Here is a 20,036-nt window from a genome sequence, read left to right on the forward strand (position 1 = left end):
AACATCTTCATCAATGATTTGGATGAAGGAATAGATGGGGAAGTCATCAAATTTGCAGATGACACTAAGCTGGCAGGAATAGCCAACAAATAGCACAAATAGGCTTAAACTATGGAAGGATCTTGGCAGACTTGAACATTGGGCTCTATCTTATCAAATGAAACTCAATGATGAAATAAAGTAAGGTTCTACATTTAGGCAAGAAAAACCAAATGCACAGACATAGCATACTGTAGGTGGTACCTGGCTTAATAGTGGTAACTATGAGAGGTATCTGGGAGTCCTAATGGACAATCACTTACCATATTTTTTGGACTATAAGATGCTCTGGACTGTAAAACGCACCTTGGTTTTGGAGAGGAAAAGAAGAAGAAAAAATCTGCCTGCCTCCCATCATCCATCTGGTATTCATCTGGCTCATTCCCCACCATGGCCTGTTTGCCACTGCACCAACCCCCCTCCCCCCCGCCATAATATTCGCTGTGTAAGACGCGCATATATTTCCACCCACTTTTTTGGGGGGAAGAAGTGCATCTTATACTCTGAAAAATACGGTAAATGTGAGCAATGTGTTGCAGCTGCCAAAAAAGCCAACAGAGTTCTAGGCTGCATCAACAGAGGGATAGAATCAAGATCACGTGAAGTGTTAATACTACTTTATAATGCCTTGGTAAGGCCACACTTGGAATACTGCACTCAGTTTTGGTTGCCATAATGCAAAAAATGTTGGGACTCTAGAACAAGTGCAGAGAAGAGCAACAAAGATGATTAGGGGCTGGAGGCTAAAACATAAAGAACAGTTGCTGGAATTGGGTATGTCTAGTCTGATGAAAAGGAGGACCTGGCTGGCATGATTGCAGTGTTCCAATATCTCAGAGGTTGCCACAAAGAAGAGGGAGTCAATCTATTTTCCAAAGTACCTGAGGGCAGGACAAGAAGCAATGGATGGAAACTAATGAAGAAGAGAAGCAACTTAACTGAGGAGAAATTTCCTGACAGAACAATTAATCAGTGGAACAACTTGCCTCCAGAAGTTGTGAATGTTCCAACACTGAAAGTTTTAAGAGATTGGACAAGCATTTGTCTGAAATGGTATAGGGTTCTCTGTCTGAGCAGGAGATTGGACGAGAAGACCTCCAAGGTCTCTTCTCTTCTCTTCTCTTCTCTTCTCTTCTCTTCTCTTCTCTTCTCTTCTCTTCTCTTCTCTATTCTTCTTATTTCAATCTTTTTTTAAATCTACGTGAGGAGTTCCCAACCCTTGGACCATGGCCCACTAGGCCACAGCCTGTTTGGAATGGGGCCTTGCAACAGGCCCTACAAGTGGAGAGTGAGCAATTCCAGTCACACAAGTGGTGGATGAGCGTGCAAACGCAGGTCCATTTGGTCATGTAAGTGGCAGGCATGTGCATATGCTGCTTGTGCAAATGGAGCTGTGCATGCTAGTGACATGCGGTGAAGTTTATGGCTGGTGAGGCTGGTGACATCATCAGGAAGGCGGGGAATTCTTAACAAGGCGCTGGCCATGACTCGGTTTCCAGGGTCCTTTCGCGAGCGAGCTGGCAGGGAAACGGTAGCCGACGGTCCGAAAAGTCCATCACACTTTCTGCTTTCGCGAGCAACTTCCCGTAAACCTGCCGTTGCTCAGTGCGAGGAAGGGAGCCGCTCGCGCATGCGCATTCGCCCTGGAACATGAGCTCCGGCGTCAGAACCCGACAGAAGGCGGGGAATGGGACCACATGTGCAGGAGGGAGGCTGAGGCTAGAGGAGCCTCCTGCACCTCCCTCTGTCCTCCATACGTGGTCCCATTCCCCGCCTTCCTGAGTCAACATGAAGGGGACCGCGGCTCGCACAGTCCCATTTCCCGAGGCTCCTCAGTGCCTTTCCCCCTTTTTTTTTCATGATGAGAGCGGTGAGGCTCTGCCTTCCTTGCCTCCCCTGACCGCACGTCCCTGGTGCATGCTCATGCATGCACCTGCCATTCACATAGAACCATTCCCTCTTCTCCACTTTCCTTCTAGGCTGCCAAGCTGGGAAGTTTGGGGACCGCTGATCTACTGTATGAGTGGATGAATATTATTATCTTGTGTGGTGGGATAAAAAGATACTGTAAAGGTTCCCTCAAATTGAGCTTAACTCAATTGAGCTTATGCATTGTGGGAATAATAGCAGAAGGAATTTGCCACCACTTTCCCATAGAATTTTTATAATTTCATTGTCTAGTATACAGCTGGAGTATTACCTAGTGGTTCCCCATGCAAAACCTATGGAAGGTTGTAAGTATCAAAGAGGGATATGAAGTACTTTGCAAGATGTTTAGGAGTGTGTCAAGACACAATTGTTGCACCTGTCTGACAGCCATGCTAATTCTTTGAATTGCATGGCAATAGTTAAAAAAAGAGGTAGATGCTTTAAAGAATAAACGGGGTTATTCTGAAATACTTTTCTGGGATTGAATCATGTAATGGAATATATAGATGACCATGGGGAATGAAGGAAGAGATGCTCTTAGGAAACAATTAGATAAAAGAGACAGAAGTCACAGGATCTTAATGGTCAAAGAAAGAAATTTAGGAAGGACCTGCCCTCATGGATCAAGTAGTTAAAGCCTTTTTCTACATGTGTCATGACAGCACAAGGATGTATCGTAGTGCCAACCTCCTATTGGATGTCCACATATTTTCGCCAATGCTATAGTGAGGTTCCGATGGTAAGCTAGCATTTTTAAACTATGGGCTATTGAACAAGGGAGCTTGAGCCATGCATAATAATAAACAGTAATAGTAAGCACTAATATATTAAGCCAAGAAGAATCAAAACACAAACTAGTGTAGCTTTAGACTAGTTTAAATAGCTAGTCCTTATAGCTTAATAAGGATTGGCGGCTAATTAGAGCAACAATATGATTAGTTCATGTATCTTCAGACTGCAGTTTGATCAGCAGGAATATGCTACTCAAGGTATCTGTAGCCCAGGCTAAACAATAAATCAAAATGCCAAGGGCTGGAAGCAAAGCAATGAAACTAAAGCCGGCAGGAGTTTCATTTGAAGTTACACATCATGTATTATATGAACCTCAGCTGCCTTGCTCACTTCTCTCTTACACTGTGTAGAACTGAGACATCTCTTTATTTGCTTATTACTGCATAGAAAATGGGAATTGAAAGTTGTTCAAATCACGCTCCCAAGACTATTAACTATGAGAACCAACTTCTTGGTTAGATAAATAGATACTTGAGATACTTTCAGTATTTGTCCTAACACAATAGGTTTATGAGGGAAAGTCTTTGTTTCTTCTGCCTGACAAGTTGTATCTTAGTTTGAAAGGAGCATACCTATTTGTCTGTACGATTGTACTAGGATTATCTCCAAAACTACTCAACTCTTCCTTGATATATTATTTCAATGGATTTGTTAGGATGAAATGTGTCCCCTTAGTATGTTGTTCAGTATATAAGTATGTTCTTATACCGTTTATCCATATATGAGTTAAGAGTTTGGATTGTGATCTTGGACACTCATTTTCTCATTCTGATAATTCATTACATTCCCTCCTTTTCATGTAGGCAAAAGCTGTATTTTTCCCAAGATGAGGAACCCATGTTATGAGTTATTGAGTGAACAAAATTGCTTGCCTTTGTGCAACATTCTGAGCCACAAGCTAGCCTACCTCACTTTACTTTAGCTCAGGGGTGTCCAAACTTGGGAACTTTAAGACTTGTGGACTTCAACTCCCAGAATTCCCGAGCCAGCCATACTGGCTGGGGAATTCTGGGAGTTGAAGTCCACAAGTCTTAAAGTTCCCAAGTTTGGACACCCCTGCTTTAGCTTAATATACTGTGTGAAGCCAGCTTGTGTGAATGAGAACAAAATTGAATTATCATTTATGGTTGAGGAATAGATGTAGGTAATCATACCCAGTTACTTTTTTCAGACAATATTGTAATACTTTGGAGAATGTGAACAACATTAAAACAGAATCCTTTTGTGTAAACACATAATTGAATGCTTGTCGTAAGAGTTCTCCTTAATATGATATTTCTCAGGGCTGGCACTAGGAGTTTTAACTTGGGAATATTCTACCTTAAATCAGAAATGACAGAATCTGAGACAAAGTATGCTAAGGTTTTATAGAAAATTGGGAACATCAATTGCAGAGAATTGCTATAATGAAGTTTGGCAAACTTATCTGGAACTGAAGTGAGATCAGAATATTTTTCAGCAAGGAAAAAGTGATTCCGAGGAGAGTGGCATCCTATATAAATAAGGAAAACCGAGGATTTCAACAATTCATTAGCAGGGATCTTGCAGACAGCAAAACAGTGAATTCTGAGGAGACCTGCAGCTGATGAGGCTAAATAATAGGCCAGAGACAAGGCTAGAAATGACAAATGAGTTGTTCTCAGCATGGCTAACACTAATACAGTGTGGGTTTTAAGCAACTGTTATTTCTAGTCTCTCGTTTGGCCTTCTTCAAAGTTACACGGTCAGATCTAATTAATCTAAAATTCCCACAACACCACATTGTCAGGAATTATGGAAATTGCAGTCCAGTGAGTTCTGGAGGCAAACATAAAAGCCTTCCCCACATTAATATCTTCCAGAATCTACTGGATAATTCCCATAGCCCATATTAATATTCCATTTAAATGAAAGGGAATATATAGGCCAACACATCTAGGACATAGGAAATCCAGACCTTTGATAAGAAATTCTCAAAGTACCTCTTTGGCACAGCATTCTTGCATGTCTTGTATCACTTGGTCCTTCACCAATTTACAGATGTTTTCAGAACTGTTCTTCAGAAACGGTTGAGGATGAGCCCACGAAGCAGCTTTGTACAATCCTGAATTCCCCACACCTGCCTGGGTGGGAAGTGCGAATCTTGGCAAGTCATTCAGAGATACAGCAGGCCTCATGTGCTCAGCAGAACCATCTTGACAGGCCAGAGGATGATTAGAGTCTGTCAGATAAAGTGGCTTAAAAGAACTGTATGAGGCACTGAGAGAGGGCTGTGTGCCTCTTGCTGCTCCAGAAGTAGGTAGATTCTTCCCATTATCTTCTAGAGACATCGCTGTTCCCATCCCTAAGGAGCTGGAATACTGCTGTGAGGTATCTGTTTTGCATTCTTGAACTGCTGTCACAAATCGATATTCATACTCTGGCAATTGATCACTGCCAACTCCAACAGAGGTCCCTAAATTGACAGCCTCCAGCTGTGTTGTGTGACATGGCCTCTCAGAAGGCATGGAAGTGCGCAACTCTCTAACATACTTAGCTGGGATGTAAAAAGGCCTAGAGTTTTTGCTCTTCCTAACATGCCACCAGTGGTCGTTGGTTCGCCTTAAAAGCATGTATCTCTCATTGGGTTTGATTGTGATGAGTTGGCCATCCTTGGAGGTATATTCAAAGGCATATTCCACCAGCACATATGTTTCCTCCTCTCTGCCTGGTGACTCCATCTTTAGTGTAACAGAGTGGGCTATTTGTGTGCCTCTGAAAGAAAAAAAAAGTTTGTCAAGCATGACTTTACACAGGCCTGTGCATACTTAATTTGAGGAGGCAGGATAGAGCTGTTTTATGACAAATTCTGCTGTCCAAATAAATGGTACACATGTACATTTTTGCATCATTATTCTTCTCATCCTTGACAAGATGATATAATATTCTTCTATCACTTCCATTGGTAATTTGTTCTATCTTTCAGTTGCAAGCTATTGAAAGTGTATAGTGGGATAGTTAATTTTCCCCTTTAAACCATGCTATAGTATAGGATGACTACACATTTGTAAAGGATCAGGTTGAGGGTAGCTTCTAAACCACATCTTGGTGATGCCTCCCCATGCCAACCCTAGTAATTGGTAAGTCTGAAAAAGCATTATAATTGAATTGGCATAATATAATTGCAATTGCAATTATTCTGTAATCAACTGTTTGTTATTGTTTTATAAAACATGCTATACCACATTATGCTCCAAAACTAATGCTCCACAAATAATTTTGTGTTCTTCTTCTGTGCAGACTCTCTCTCCCTCTCCCCAACTCCTCTCTCAATGTGATCTTAGAATGCTATCATCTTGTTTTGCTTTATTCTCCTGCCTCTTAATCAAGAAAACATTTTTGTCTGCAGATGCATAGGATTGTCTCTGCAAAATACTGCAAAGGATGATGCAAATAGTTCTGACACATTTGTGTTTTCAAGACAAGGTTCAAACCATTTCCAACATTGTTGTAATGTCTATAGGTAGACAATATAGGCTGAGATGGTTCTCTCAGGAAGAAGGGGCTGCATGGGATTGTGGGGGGATGGAGGGGAGGATTGTAAGGAAATACTATAGAAGAAATATCTGATTGCTTCACAGACTACTCTTTTCTCCTTTTGTTGTTGACTTCCTCATGGGTAAATGAGTAAGGGGGGTAGTGATACCATTTTGTCCTCCTCAAATCAAAATAGTTCTGGTTTGCTCTGAAATTCTGTTTTGTTTTTCCTTTTAATATAGGTGAAAGTATTCAAATCTGTTTTCCTTTCCTAGCATTTCAGACTTTTCCCTCCCTGCTTGGCTTGTTCTTCTGCTTGTACTTTGTTTTACCAAATTACATGATGTTTAGAAAAACCTTTCTTTCCCTTGCAATCCATTCATTATTTAAGCTGTTTTGGAGCAGCCTTTCAGATTTCTAACTGCCTTTCAATAAATTAACCAACACAATCTTTACAATAAAATATAAATTTTAATGGTGAAAATGTCAATGAGCAAGAACTGGAATTCCTTCCATATAGATTATCTTCCCATTTGGAAAATAATGTGTTTAAAATTAATTTCTTTTGGAAACTCTTTCACCACCAACTAGAGCAGAGATTTCTAACATTGTGGGTTTTTCTCTATGGCTTTGCACACTAGATAAGAACAAAGTTCTATTTGATCCCAAAATGTGTTTTAAACTCTGACTGAATAGATCCCGCTAGAAGTTTACAAGCAAGATAACATCCTTAGTTTTTCTATTTCTTTTTAAAATAGAGTTTAGGATTGCATATTACTCAGTAGTTTTAACAATACAATTTACAGTTACCATATAGTTTTTCTTGTCACATCCATAGTACTAAATATGTCCAATTATAGCTATGTATCAAAGAAGCCAAAGATTTATATAGTAAAACACTAAATATTTTATATTTTATCTTTTGTTGACAATCATCACAAGCTATTAAACCAACACCTAATTAAATATTCTGATCACTCTGATCATTTTATTTAAACTTTTATTTTCAAATTGAAATTATTTTATTTCCCTAAGAATGCCCTAATTTTGTCAAGTCACATGTAAGATGTGTAGCAGTTTGATTGATTTGTTTATCTAATTGGCTAATCAGTATCAGATTTAGGTATTTAAGGTACTTTATAGTCATGATTGAATAAAGATTCTTTTTCATTCAGGAGAAATAAAATTGAAAGAATATAATACCCAAAACATTACCACCCCCACCCCCACAAGTACTTATTTGAAATGTTGAAAAATATTTTGAACAAAAATGTAATAAAATTCTGCTATTGTATTTAGGTTACAAATCTCTGAATGTCTTTTAACTTAATGCATAACATTACTCTCTTAGAAAAATTTACCACTTCCCCATAGAGGAAGGCTACTGATGTCAGACACCACTTTCCTTGTATTGCTTTGTTTCATGAAACAATGAACTAAATTTGGCTACTCTAATATGGAGACATAACACACATGTCTTCAAATGGGGAAATTAAAAAAATAGACCATTGTTGCTAGGGTAAAAATATATTAGTAAACATACTCAGGCTTAAAAGTTACAGAAAATGTACAGTTGTATACAAACAGAACTCTTGTAGAACCAGGTATGCATTGTTGTACACAGGAATTTATTCAATTGAGAACCTCTTGAGAGAAATGTTTTTCTTTCCCAACTGGATGGCTCACAATTTTTGTACTGAAAAATTTAAACTGCTATCCGTCCTGGAATCATTTATCTGGAAAAGCTGGTCTTCATCCTCCACATTAATATATTCCCATTTATATACATGGACATCATATTTCCTAGTGTTGGAAGAAATGTCCTTCTGGGTTCGGCTCCAAGTGGGGAAAAAGACACTGGAGACATGGAGGCTGCTTGGAAAGATGGTTTTAATGGTGGACAGGACCACATGGCTTGAGTCCTGAACAGAAAAGGTGATCACATGCTTCAATGTTGGGGAGAAGAAAAGAAGGAAAGGGAAGGGGCATGCTAGGCTTTTTATAACCTGTTTAGTCCCACCTCTCTGTTTCCTGTTCCTGTGTAAGAAATGTATTCTGATTGGTTGTCAGACTCACATGGGCCCATGCAAGGGCAACCCTCTAGGCTGAGTTTTGAATCTAGGTTTGGTTGAGTTCAGATGCCATGTGGTCAGTTGAGTAAAGGCTTATATTATCATGCCTTCATTCCCATCCCCCTGGAGCTGAAGGGGAGAACTCTTTTATTATGTAAAAGGACTGGCTCAGGCTTTAATGGCTCATGGACAAAAGGTGGGGGCAGGAAGCTGCAGGGAAAGTTACCTTGTCTTTTTGAAACATGTTTCTTTTCACATCCAGAGAAATATTCTGCCTTATAGGATATTTCATTTTTCTGGGAGAGGGCTGGGTGATAACTTCCTACACTAGGAAACCGCAAGCAATTTATTACATGTCTGGATAACTCCCTTATTCAGTCAAGAGGAAAAAAATATCTGCACGTGTATAAGGACATTCCCCTGGAAGGCTGGGATATGAAATATATATTAGGCCAACTGTAGTGCAAATTCAGATTTAACAGAATAAAATCGGTTACTCAGAATAAAGCAACACAGTACAGAGAGACTATGCCTGAGTACAACAAGATTTGGTATTCAGGAACATGACTTTGGGCAGTCACTCTCTCTCAGACTAACCCACCTCACAGGATTGTTATGCTGGAGGAAATAGGAAGAGAAAGGTATGTTGGACAGGATATACTTAATAAATTAAACAAAAAATAAAAGCACACTTCTCCTGATATGATGAAAAATATGATGATGCATTATGAAATCAAAGGCCAGCCTACAAAACAAATATATCATTTCATTCAGCAGTTCACAACATGCTCAGGGGGCCATATGATTTCTCAGGGTCCTAGAAAATTTCAAGAGGATCACAGGTAAAGCATGTAAGCATGTGCCAAAGGGACCACGCAAAAACAAAGTGTATTATACTGCAAATACTGTACTTATTATAAATAAAAACATATATTTATAATTTGTAAATGGCAATCTTTTTTTATTGGAAACTGGACAGTGGCCCTAGCAGATCCTAGCAAAACAAGATTGGAAGGGGGCCAAGGACAAAAAAAAAGGTTAAATACACTGATTTAGTGGATCAGTGCAAAACTATGGGTATCCACTAAATAAGAGGGCTTGGGCTTCCAAAATGTCACTTCTTTCCAGACTTTGGGGGAAAATATTATGGGAAGGTTTTTGTATTTATTATACTGTTGTGATTGCAATTGTTGCCTTATGACAGTGTTTGAAGAACTCAGTAGATACACTACACTTTATTTAGTGCTTCCAAGAAAAGATTGTTATTGATTGCATTTTCCACCTGCAGTAGGCGCAGTCTCGTTGTTCCTAATAGTTTAGAGACAGTGAAAATGGAAGCTTGGAAAAAAATCCCAAGGCCTCAGGGCAACCCAGTAGCTCAGATGGTATCTGAATCACAGTTTCATTGCCCTTAACCCCATTGGGAGAATCCCTGACAATCTAGGGATTATACTGAAGTGGCTTGTAAATCAGACAGGACATCCTTCACCTATAGAATATCAGCTGAATGCACCGGGGGCTCTGGTGACGGTGGCAATTAGCATAAATCTGCCGGGAAGAAATTCCTAACCTTTTCAGCGCATTTCATGCACTGGGCAAAATTCCATTTCTCCACCCCACAAGAGAGGCCTGCTCAGACAAGCACTGAAGCCTGAAACCAAACACTTAGTAGCCAATTAAAAGCTACCGCTCAAATTCCAGTTGTTAGAGCAATGTTTTGGAAAAGCAGAGTCCCTCGCTCAGTTTCTCATGCTGTTAGATTCTTGCCTCAGCTTCCCCACCTTTGACTTGCCTGATCTGGATCCCACCTCAGTCCCCGGTTTTACCTGCTGGTTCACATCTCACCAGGTTCTTCTCTTGTCTCCGTCCACACAATCTGTCCTGCCTCTTCAGGTGTGGCCTGGTTCTTCCTTGTTGATTGTGTCAGGAGCTGCCTGGACTTGTGTGTTTGGTCTGAACCTGCCTCTGGTCCTCCCCCCCACTCCAAGTTAAACTCTGTGACAATCAGTGGGGAGGAATATCTCAAAGCAAATGTTTCTCTTGGCTTCTTCACAATAAGAGACTGTTGAGTTAAGAAAGTCAAAAAAGCTTTGTGGGAAAATGTTCAGGCAGGACGTTTTGCCCCCAGTTCTTCATTGTTGCAAGTATCCTGAGAATCAGGACCCTTGGGAAGCTCAAAAGTAATCCATCCTGTTCGGAATATCAATCTGGACTCCAAGGGAAGCTCTGATGTTAGTCCAAAATGATAAAGTCAGAAAAACCCTGCTGAGGGAAAAGAAACATTAACAATGAGCTCACCACGCCCTGCTTTGGGCTGCCCGTTTCATTCAGACCACATCCAGCGGACACAGGTGTTTTCAGCCTCATGGATTTAGATTCCTTGCATTCAAGCCAAAGTGAGCAATTGGTTTCCACTAGAAATATCTCAGCTTGTTCCCCTTCTCCCCTGTGCCTCTCACAGTCACAAAGAGATTGAATGCCTGAGAAAGCATGCAGTGTGACTTGGGTGTTCCCACCAGACTGCACTGGATGGAGGAAGGAAGTTTTCCTACTCAGAGGAAGTCTCCTTTAGGCAGTGGTGAGGCGGGGTGAGGCACTGTTTAGAGGACAGTGACTCACAGATGGATATTGTCTATCTGCATGCATATGATTTCCTCCCGCCTCGATATTTCACCTTCTCTAACCAGCCACAGGATCCCAGCATGAAATGAACTAACAGTTTTTTCTACACCCAAATGATTGCATTCACTTAGCAAGGAATAAAAGGAAGGCAACTGCTTCTCATGATTGTTACTGTTACAGGACCATCCCTGATGTTTTGGGGAAAACAAGAGCATATGGAAGGTGGATTTTTACATGTGACATAAGAAATGATCACATTCTGGTAGCAAAGGCTAGAGATTTTTCCACCTCTGTTTTCTCAGCAGTGGCCAAGATTGCGGATGTGCGGAACAGGCCGAGATTGTATCCTGGAAAGGGTTGCACTTGTTTATTTTTTAGTCTTTCCCCCTTTAATTGCTCCTGTCAGCTCCATGTATAAGTCAATCTACAAAAAAGAAGAATTATATAAAGTATCTAACCCAGGACTTCTCAGTAAAGACTATGCTGGGAGGGAAATATTGACAGAAACCATGAAAAGTTCTGATCCAAACTCTCTAAATGCAACATCTCTACTAAGCCTATTGAAAGAGAGAGTGTTCCTGTATTGCAGTGATTCTCAACCTTTTCTTCACTATGGACCCCCTTTAAATACCTTTTGTGGCCACAGAGCATGGCCATAGACCACCAAGACTAAATTCAAGATTTAAAGCGGTAGACTGCATCAAATATTTATTTCAATTTTCTGACGAAGAGCCTTCAAATTTAGAGAGAAGAAATTTGTTAATGTACACACTCCTATTATAATATCTTTATTGCAAGGATGAATTTAAAGAAAAAGTATCTTTTTACCCCAATAGACCATTTTAGCGTATTTTGATGAGCTAATTCTGAATTTGATGTCAATATTTACACTAGAATTTAATGAAAAGATTTTACAATTCTGCTTACCTCCTCTCTTGTTTGTCTGTGTTAAGTCACCATATATTTTTGTTTATGAATCCAGGCCCACCATTTGGAAGAACTTCACCCCCATGGTGGCCCTAAAGTGGGATGTTGGGTTAAGAAAATGTCTTCAAAATGAAAAACCGACCAATTAAAGTAGGCCCTACCAATTATACTAGCAGTGAAACTACAAGCACATGGAACCATTAATAAAATATATGCATACAAAAGTCAGGTGAAAATGAAAGCTAGAAAATGGTATGAATATAATTTTACAAGTTGTATTTCACTTAATGCAAGCTGTTGGAAAAGGGGGAACATATTATGTTCATATAATTACAACTAATAAGAATGTTGGTGCTGCATTTCACTCACAAACCTTGTTATATCTTGCTTAATAAGTGAAACTTGTGTTCTGAGTATTGACTCTATGTTTTCAAGCAGTTTCTATGCTTTTTCTTAAGATAAATGGGAGCAGAGAATGATTTTTTCACACATGTATGTTATTAGAAAAGGCATCAATACTTTTATAGCCCTCTTGGATAGTTCCAGAAAATCTGCTTGTAGAAATGTGGAGGGGACTGTTCTTTGAACAGCAGTTTTAGAGCACCAACTGTGGATATTTCTATGAACTTGTAACAACACAGTCCATTCAGCAGTTCCAAGAAGGTTCCATACCCATTTGTACTATTCAGCTGACCCTGAAGGCACAAAGAAACCTTCAAGGGGCCTCAACAACTCTCAGAAAGAGTGCTAATGACCAGATGACTTTGACTAATGTAAATCATTCCCTCCTCCACCATTGAGTCAGAACTGAAGGGGCTTCTTGGATGAGAACGAAATGTCTTCAAGGAAAATCAAAATCCAATGGCCTTTTGAAAAAAAAGCACCTTTGGGACAACCAGACCTTGATAGAGAATAGAATAGAGAATAGAATAACAGAGTTGGAAGGGATCTTGGAGGTCTTCTAGTCTAACCCACTACTTGGGCAGGAAATCCTATACCATTTAAGAAAAATGGTTATCAAACCTCTTCTTAAAAACTTCCAGTGTTGGGACACTCACAACTTCTGGAGGCAAGTTGTTCCACTGATTAATTGTTCTAACTGTCAGGAAATTTCTCCTTAATTCCAGGTTGCTTCTCTCCTTGATTACTTTCCACACATTGTTTCTTGACCTGCCCCAGGTGCTTTGGAGAATAGCTTGACCCCCTCTTCTTTGTGGCAACCCCTGAGATATTGGAAGACTGCTATCATGAAGTAATATTCATGAGGAGAAAACCACAATGTGGGCTGATACAGTGAGGGCCTGTCCGGGCAGCCAGCTGGTTTGCTGAGAATCTCCATAGACAATTAGCTTATAATGGGTACCTTACCTCAGTAGCAAAAAGTTCTCAATATCTCTTTGCTGCCATCTATTGGCTAGCTAGATATTTGCAAATTCAATATCCTGGCCCTACAGCAACAGTCCTTGATAGACTGCTCTGAAGGAGATATATATATATATATATATATATATAATACTGGAGGGTGGTGGTGTATAAATTAAATAAACAACATAAAAAATAAAACTGGAGGCTGATTAGGTGAAATGTGACAAATCTATAAGTTCCAGAATTGCCTCTAAAATCTAGTTAAAAGAAAAGCATACAATTTGATATAAACAAGCAGCAGGGTGAAAACAAGGCTGAAAACAATTGTTTCAGATGATAAAATGTTTCCCAACAAGGATTTTATAATACATTCAGCCTGCATTTGGTACAGTGTAAACTCTGCCATATCTTATAGCATCAACTGTAATTCTAGCTGTAAAATGTCTCCAGGAACACTGACTTGAAATGATGAGGTGGAGGGTACAATTTCATACTCAGGATTTCATTGGCAATCATATCTGAAGTCACAGAGGAAATCTCCCTTCTGGACAGTTTATGATGTTTTGCTTGTGCCTTGAGAATAGGGCTGGCTCATCTCTGAAAGACCTGCTGGTTACCTGCTAGTGGTAGCCTTGCAGCTAGAACTTGGTAACTTTCTCTAACTTGATAGCCTCCGGATATTGCAGGTTCAATGATTACTGCTGATGCATCTAATTGTCAATTTTCAGTTTCAGCCTTCAGACACCATTTCAAGTTTAATAAACCCAGCTTTAAAAGGCATTTCCTCCAGATTGCACACAAATTTCACTTCATGCCTATGTTTGGCAGGTGTTGCCATTAAAACCACATGCTGTACTATGGAAGTGGCTATCACTGCTGCTTTCTCAGCTTTCCCCTCTCCTACCTCACAACTTCCCTATCTAGTCTAAAGCCCTGGTATTTTAGCAGTCTCCCATCCAGAACCAACTCTGCTCAGTCAGCTAGATAGTGCTACTTTAATGGACACATTATTCTTTGCTATCCTTGAAATCTGCTGTCACTTTGAAAGTCCTACTCCCAAGTATCTAGCAGGCAACATTTCTCAGAAGTTAACTTTTATCACAAGTCAATCCCCCCCCTCCCCCCAATGAATGGATGATGCTAAAGTGTTGCTAAAGAAACACAGATCTAGGCAATATATCTGCCTGGTCCCAATATGTTTTTGATGCAATTTCAACCTAAAACTGGAAGTTGCGAGCAGATCAATCTTTCTGCAGATCAAAGGTGAAATCTTTATATCAGAGCAGGGTAGGCAAGCTTTTGTGTGGCAGCAACTACTTTGCTGTTGAGTGGTATTCTAGGGGTGAACTCAAGAAACAGATGTAGTTAAGAACAGAATTGTGGGCAAGAGTAGATAGAAAAAAATGAAAAGTTAAACCCCCTTCTCCAAACACACATCCTCTTCATTGAACCAAAACAAAATTACAGAATTGTGTTCCTATTTTGACTGCCACTAGAGCGATAAAAAAAATGACACATCCAAACAATTGTTGCCTGATGGCAGATAGATTCACACAGCCAGGTTATGAAAACTTATTAAGCAACAACTCAGTTTCATGAATATTGCAGAGATACGTCAAATGCATTTCAAGATATTGTTGTTATTATGGCATTGGTGTATAATGATCAAAACAAGGCCAAAACTGATTGGCTGATAAAAACTTTTTTGGCAGGTAAAAAAGGAACAAGAGACAAATCTTGGATGTGTGAGGTACAGCCTGTGGATTACATAATATTGCTTTAGAAAAACAATTCTTTTTAAAAAAATGTATGTATGTATGTTTTGGTAATTTCTATGTTGTCCATTCCTAGGCTGTTTAAAATCAATAAAAGCAACAAAGTAAAGCATTGAAATAATAAATATTTAAACATTGACAAAGATGGTAAGGAAGGTATAAATATGGGAAGTGAAGTCTCATCTTAGTCCACTAACCATTTCCAAAATGACACGTCCACATCGTGGCCCCAGTTACTTGGCAGAGCCAGGTCTTCAGACCTTTTTGGAAGTCCAAAAGGGTTGATGTGAATCTCAGCTGAGGGGCATAGGGTGGAAGCCTCAGCAAAAAAGGCTCTTCTCCTGGATCCTGCCAGTTGGAATTCCTTGACTAAGGGGTTTTTGCAGAAACACAGTGGCAACATATCCTAATAAATTTTGAAGTTCTTACTTCATTTGGGAGTTCTTTTAATAGAATGTCAATTAAAATATGGATATAAAAATATATGCATGACTGCTCAATTATCACTCTCTCTTTCCTGGAGGAACTTGAAAATCTGTCTGAACAACTCCACAATATAACTATATAACTATATAACTTTGGAACTAAAGTTAAACACATGATCTAAATAAGGGGATGGAACAAGGAACTGAAGTGTATATAGGAATATCTGTGGGCATGTCTTTTTCTGTGTGTGGACTGTCTATTAATTAAAGTTAATCTAGTACATTATTTAGTACACGGATGCTTGAGAAAATTGATCTCCCTAAAGCAAGATGCTGGCAGATGCAGAACTGGAACCTGAACCAATACTATCATACGGTGTTTTCTCTTTTCTTGGCTGAAGCTATGTTCATCAGGTGGAGGATCTCTGCTTCCATGAGTTCCCTCTTGACGGAGATTTTTGAGACATCACATTGAATGAAATGGGGAGGGGGAGACAGAAACTCTAGGGTGAGCCTTAGGCGGAGTGTCTGCAGCACCCATGTGTCTGTGGTGGTTGCCTCCCACTGAGTCGTATAATACTGCAGATGACCATCAATGGGAGTGTTTAGAGAGTCACTTTGACTTCCAGAAGGGCTTATTGCTGGTTCCCCTAAAAGGTCTCCTAAAATAGGACTGCTGTTGTTGTTGCCTGCCCCTAGTCCCAAAGGATTGCCTATCATGGTAGTGATCACCCCTCTGGGAATACCCTCACTGATATTGGTGGGGCTGGAACCCAGTGTCAGCCGATCAAAATGGCTGCCTACGTGGATAAGGGAAATGCCTGCGGTCAGATTTTTTAGTACTTGAGGCTAGGACCTTCTTTTTGTCCTTAATTTCCACAAGGACTGGACCTAGAACCTCATTTCCAAACAAATGGCTTCTGTTAAAGGGAGCCAATACTAATCACCATTTGGACTTCATGTCAGCTTGCCAGTGTCTAAGTCAGGCTAGCCGATGGGATGTTACATTGGCAACCAATGCTCGCGAGGCGAACTTGGCTCCATTCATGGTGGCAATGGCAGAGAACTCTGTAGCCACTGCCAATTTGTTAAAATCCTGGCATATGAAGGCTTACCTCAGAACAGTTGCCAGAGCCCTGGTGACCATTTACCTTCTTCTGTAGTCCAATTAAGGTTAGTAGGTGGTATAGAAGAGAGACCAATTAATTTCTGTGGCTGGTTTAAGAATCCAGATATAAAAGTTCTAAGAAATGCCTGAAACCTCAGAGAAGAGTTGAAATGCGTCTTGTTGGGCTTAGACTGAGTTAAGAACTGAGCTACAGTTATCCCAAGGAGGCGTGTCCAAACGTTCAAATTCAGTCTCGGGGCTATTAGGCACAAGTTATAACTCATGCATGGAGTCCCAAGCAGTGCAGAGAATGCAGTTCTTCAGGCTATTTCTGCTGACTGCAGGCTGCCAGCGGTTCCGTATTTTGAGTCTCACCAGCTCAAACTTGACTCAGTCTTCCATCATTCTGAGGTTGGTAAAAGGAGGACCCAGATTGTTAGGGGCAATATGCTGACTCTGTAAACAGCTTAGAGAGTGCTGTAAAGCCCTGTGAAGTGGTATATAAGTCTAAGAGCTATTGCTATTCTGTTGCAATATGTAATCATACATATGTGATGATATAATTACATCTTTACATCATTGTGAATCTTCATTTTCATTTAATCAGTTTGCTCCTGTACTTTTATTGGATTTTGAGAACCTTGGAGTGGACATGGTCAACATTTCAGGCTGTTCCAATTTTATAGATTTTAAGAGGCAAAATATATGCCCTACTTTAGAAACCTTAGTCCAATTTTTATACTATAATACTCTCTAAGGAAGGCAAGTCTCTAAGGAAGGCAAGCCCTTCCTATTCTGGCTGTAATAACATAATCTGCCTGGGGACAAGCATGTGCAGGGACCTGTTTTTTGGTTGTGCTAGTGATTATAGGACATATTTCTCAACTGCTAATTTTTGTATTGCTGTAATTGTTGGTATTTGAAGTATTTTAAATTTGTTCACTGCCAAGAGTCACTTATTGAGTAGGTCAATTATACAAATTGATTGAATGAATGAATGAACACAATTTCTTCCAGAACCCATTTCTGGAAGTTTCAACCTTTTCTCTTTAGTCTTATTAGGATTCTCTTTGGCACATGTTCCTGAATACAGGATGTTATTGATCGCTGGATGAACATAAATCCACAAGAAGCCTATAGTTACTTTGCAAATAAGCGTTGCCCAGAAGTAATGGATTCATAAAAGATATCTGTTATTTATTCAATAAAGTTAATTATCTGCATAGGAGAATAAAAGAAAATATTAAAATCAAGTTTGGAATATGCCTACCGAGCAATTTTTTTTTAAAAAGGAGGAGAATAATAATAGCTTATTTATGAGAAGGTCACTTTGCTTGAGGAGGACACCAAGGATGGCATGCCTTCCTAAAGAATTCAGCAGCTATTTTGGCACAAGACATTTTAAGAGCAGTCTGTAAAGTGTAGAAGGCACAAGAAATCTGCTGGAAATTGCATTTGTTAAAAGTAAAATAACATTCCCTTTCTCCAGCAATTTAAATCGAGAGACATCCACTAAAATCAGTCTTCTTGGGAGATTTTGCTACGTATGCCTTTAATATCCAGTATTCACCAAATGTCAGGATAAGGATGGATTTGCTTGGGAAGGCAGGAATAATGGGTGAATTCAAGGAAGTATCTCTGTGGGTTCCTTTCCCAGAGCTGATAGCAAGGTGCACTGGTTGTTATAGGACTATAATCCAGGCAGAAGGTGTGCAGCTGGCAGTGTTTTTCCATTGCTCCTAAGCTTCTGCTTTCCAATTGCCTTCTGGAGAATTCCAGACTCTTATCCAATTCCAAAATCTTATCCAAAGGACTGGCACAGTTGAGATCATTTCCAAAAGAATTATTGCAGTTGCTGGTGATATTTCTGCCGACGGACACAACGAGGGCAGTAACTGACATTTCCCTGACAACTATTGTGGAAGACAGTCTTGCACTCACTACACCTGTAAGGAAAAAGAAGTATATCAATTCTAGAAGCAACTCATCATTTCTGAGCAGTTAACTACTTGAGAAGGTCACATTAGAGCTCAACAGCCAAGTTGGAATTGTAGTACAACAGATTGGAAGGTATTAGATATTCTCTTTCTGTATTATTGGCTCCAAAGGCCAACCTCCCTCTTATAATATCTTTACATCTCAAGCGTGAAACTGGAATCACAAATCAAGCTATCGTATTCCTGCTGCCAGTCTTCCTCAACTGAACTCTTGAAATAACTTTCCACTCAGAGATTCCAATTCTATAAAAAAAAAAAAAAGCTTGAAAAACTATGCTTTTCTCCCGTGGTACTCAGATATCATTTCTTGAGAGAGAACAGATAACTTTACATACAACACCATGGTGCACAAACTGTTGCAATCATTATCAAGTCAAAAGGAATGAGGGGGAAGATATAGAAAGAAGCCCCGGACAGCATCTGAAAGGGGAAAAGCAGAGTCTAGGGCTGGATAGAGCCTGCCAAAGCTTTGGGTATGCCGTTGAAGTCTCCAAAGTTATTAAATTGCATTTTTAATATCACTCAAGAGGAATATGTAACTAGAAATTCACCACATTACTTAAAATTCATTTCCATTACATTAGCTATGAAATAAAATGTGACGGAATTTAATTTGGGTTAGTTTGGAGAGTAAGCCCCCAAAGAAATATGCACCCTCCTGGATTACATTATAGGTCAGTGTTTTTCAAACTTGGCAACTTTATGATGTGTGGACCTCAACTTCTAGAATTTCCCAGCCAATATACTGGGAGTTGAAGTACACATACTTTAAAGTTGGCACGGTTGAAAAACACCCTGTTAGATGGTGAAGTAATTTTACTAGCTATAAGGCAACTTTAAACAGGCTATTTCACAGGGAGAGGGATAAAAGTTAGATAATTATATAGCTGCCTCTTTCTTCACATTTAGGCTCACGTGCCACTTTATCCTTTTGCCTCTGGGAACTCTCCTTCTGCCTGACAGCTAAGAAGGGATTTTGAGATTACTTCCTGTCTAAGTTGTGTTCATTAAAATCACAGCTCATCACTGCCTATCATTCCGAAGGGTCCCTCAAATGACGATTAGCTTTTGGTTGACTCTGCATGCCACTGAGTGTGGGTGTGCCTGTGGCTGAGGAGGCATGCATGAGGAAACGATCCCCAGTTGCCAGCTAGGCAGGATGATGATTAAGGAAGTGGCTATTGCTGTGCTGCTACCAGAATCAAAAAAACCTCCCCAGAGTTACCATAAAGAGGCTTCTAAGAACATCCTGTTTCACAGGTAAATTGTCTGGCTCAGGAAGCAGGAAGTAAGTTTGTCTGAGCTTGGAGACATTCTTCCTGCTCTAATACATAGCCAAAAGGGAAGATCGGCCCGTGTGTCATTGCATTGTTATAGTTTTGGAGACTCTCTGGATGTGCTTTATTACTTCATATATAATCTAGTGGCCAAGGATTCCTACTGATCTGGAAAAAAACATGGTGGGCTAAGATTACACTTTAGTTCTTTGT

General features: G+C 39.8%; 2 protein-coding genes across 4 annotated transcripts in view; both read right to left on the reverse strand.

Moving 5' to 3' along the window:
• Positions 1-10,813, reverse strand: part of ARHGAP27 (Rho GTPase activating protein 27) — a 49,993-nt gene extending 39,180 nt beyond the window's left edge. Inside the window, exons 1-2 of the mRNA XM_081971407.1 lie at positions 10,154-10,813; positions 4,722-5,493 (exon numbers count right to left, since the gene is read on the reverse strand). Of these exons, the coding sequence (XP_081827533.1) occupies positions 4,722-5,459 (738 nt within the window). The 5' untranslated portion in view covers positions 5,460-5,493; positions 10,154-10,813. The remainder of the gene's footprint in view (positions 1-4,721; positions 5,494-10,153) is intronic.
• Positions 10,814-17,628: 6,815 nt separating this feature from the next.
• The window catches only part of LOC309400965 (pleckstrin homology domain-containing family M member 1-like), a 35,413-nt gene continuing 33,005 nt past the window's right edge, over positions 17,629-20,036 (reverse strand). For 2 of the 3 annotated variants that reach the window (XM_081969784.1, XM_081969782.1), the window contains exon 13: positions 17,630-18,495. In XM_081969784.1, the coding sequence (XP_081825910.1) occupies positions 18,393-18,495 (103 nt within the window). In that variant the 3' untranslated portion in view covers positions 17,630-18,392. Of the gene's footprint in view, positions 18,496-20,036 lie in introns of all 3 variants that reach the window. The other variant, XM_081969783.1, reaches the window with a different exon arrangement.

Source organism: Natrix helvetica (genome assembly GCF_964273705.1).
Source record: "Natrix helvetica genome assembly, chromosome: Z".
Taxonomy (NCBI): Eukaryota; Metazoa; Chordata; class Lepidosauria; order Squamata; family Natricidae; genus Natrix; species Natrix helvetica.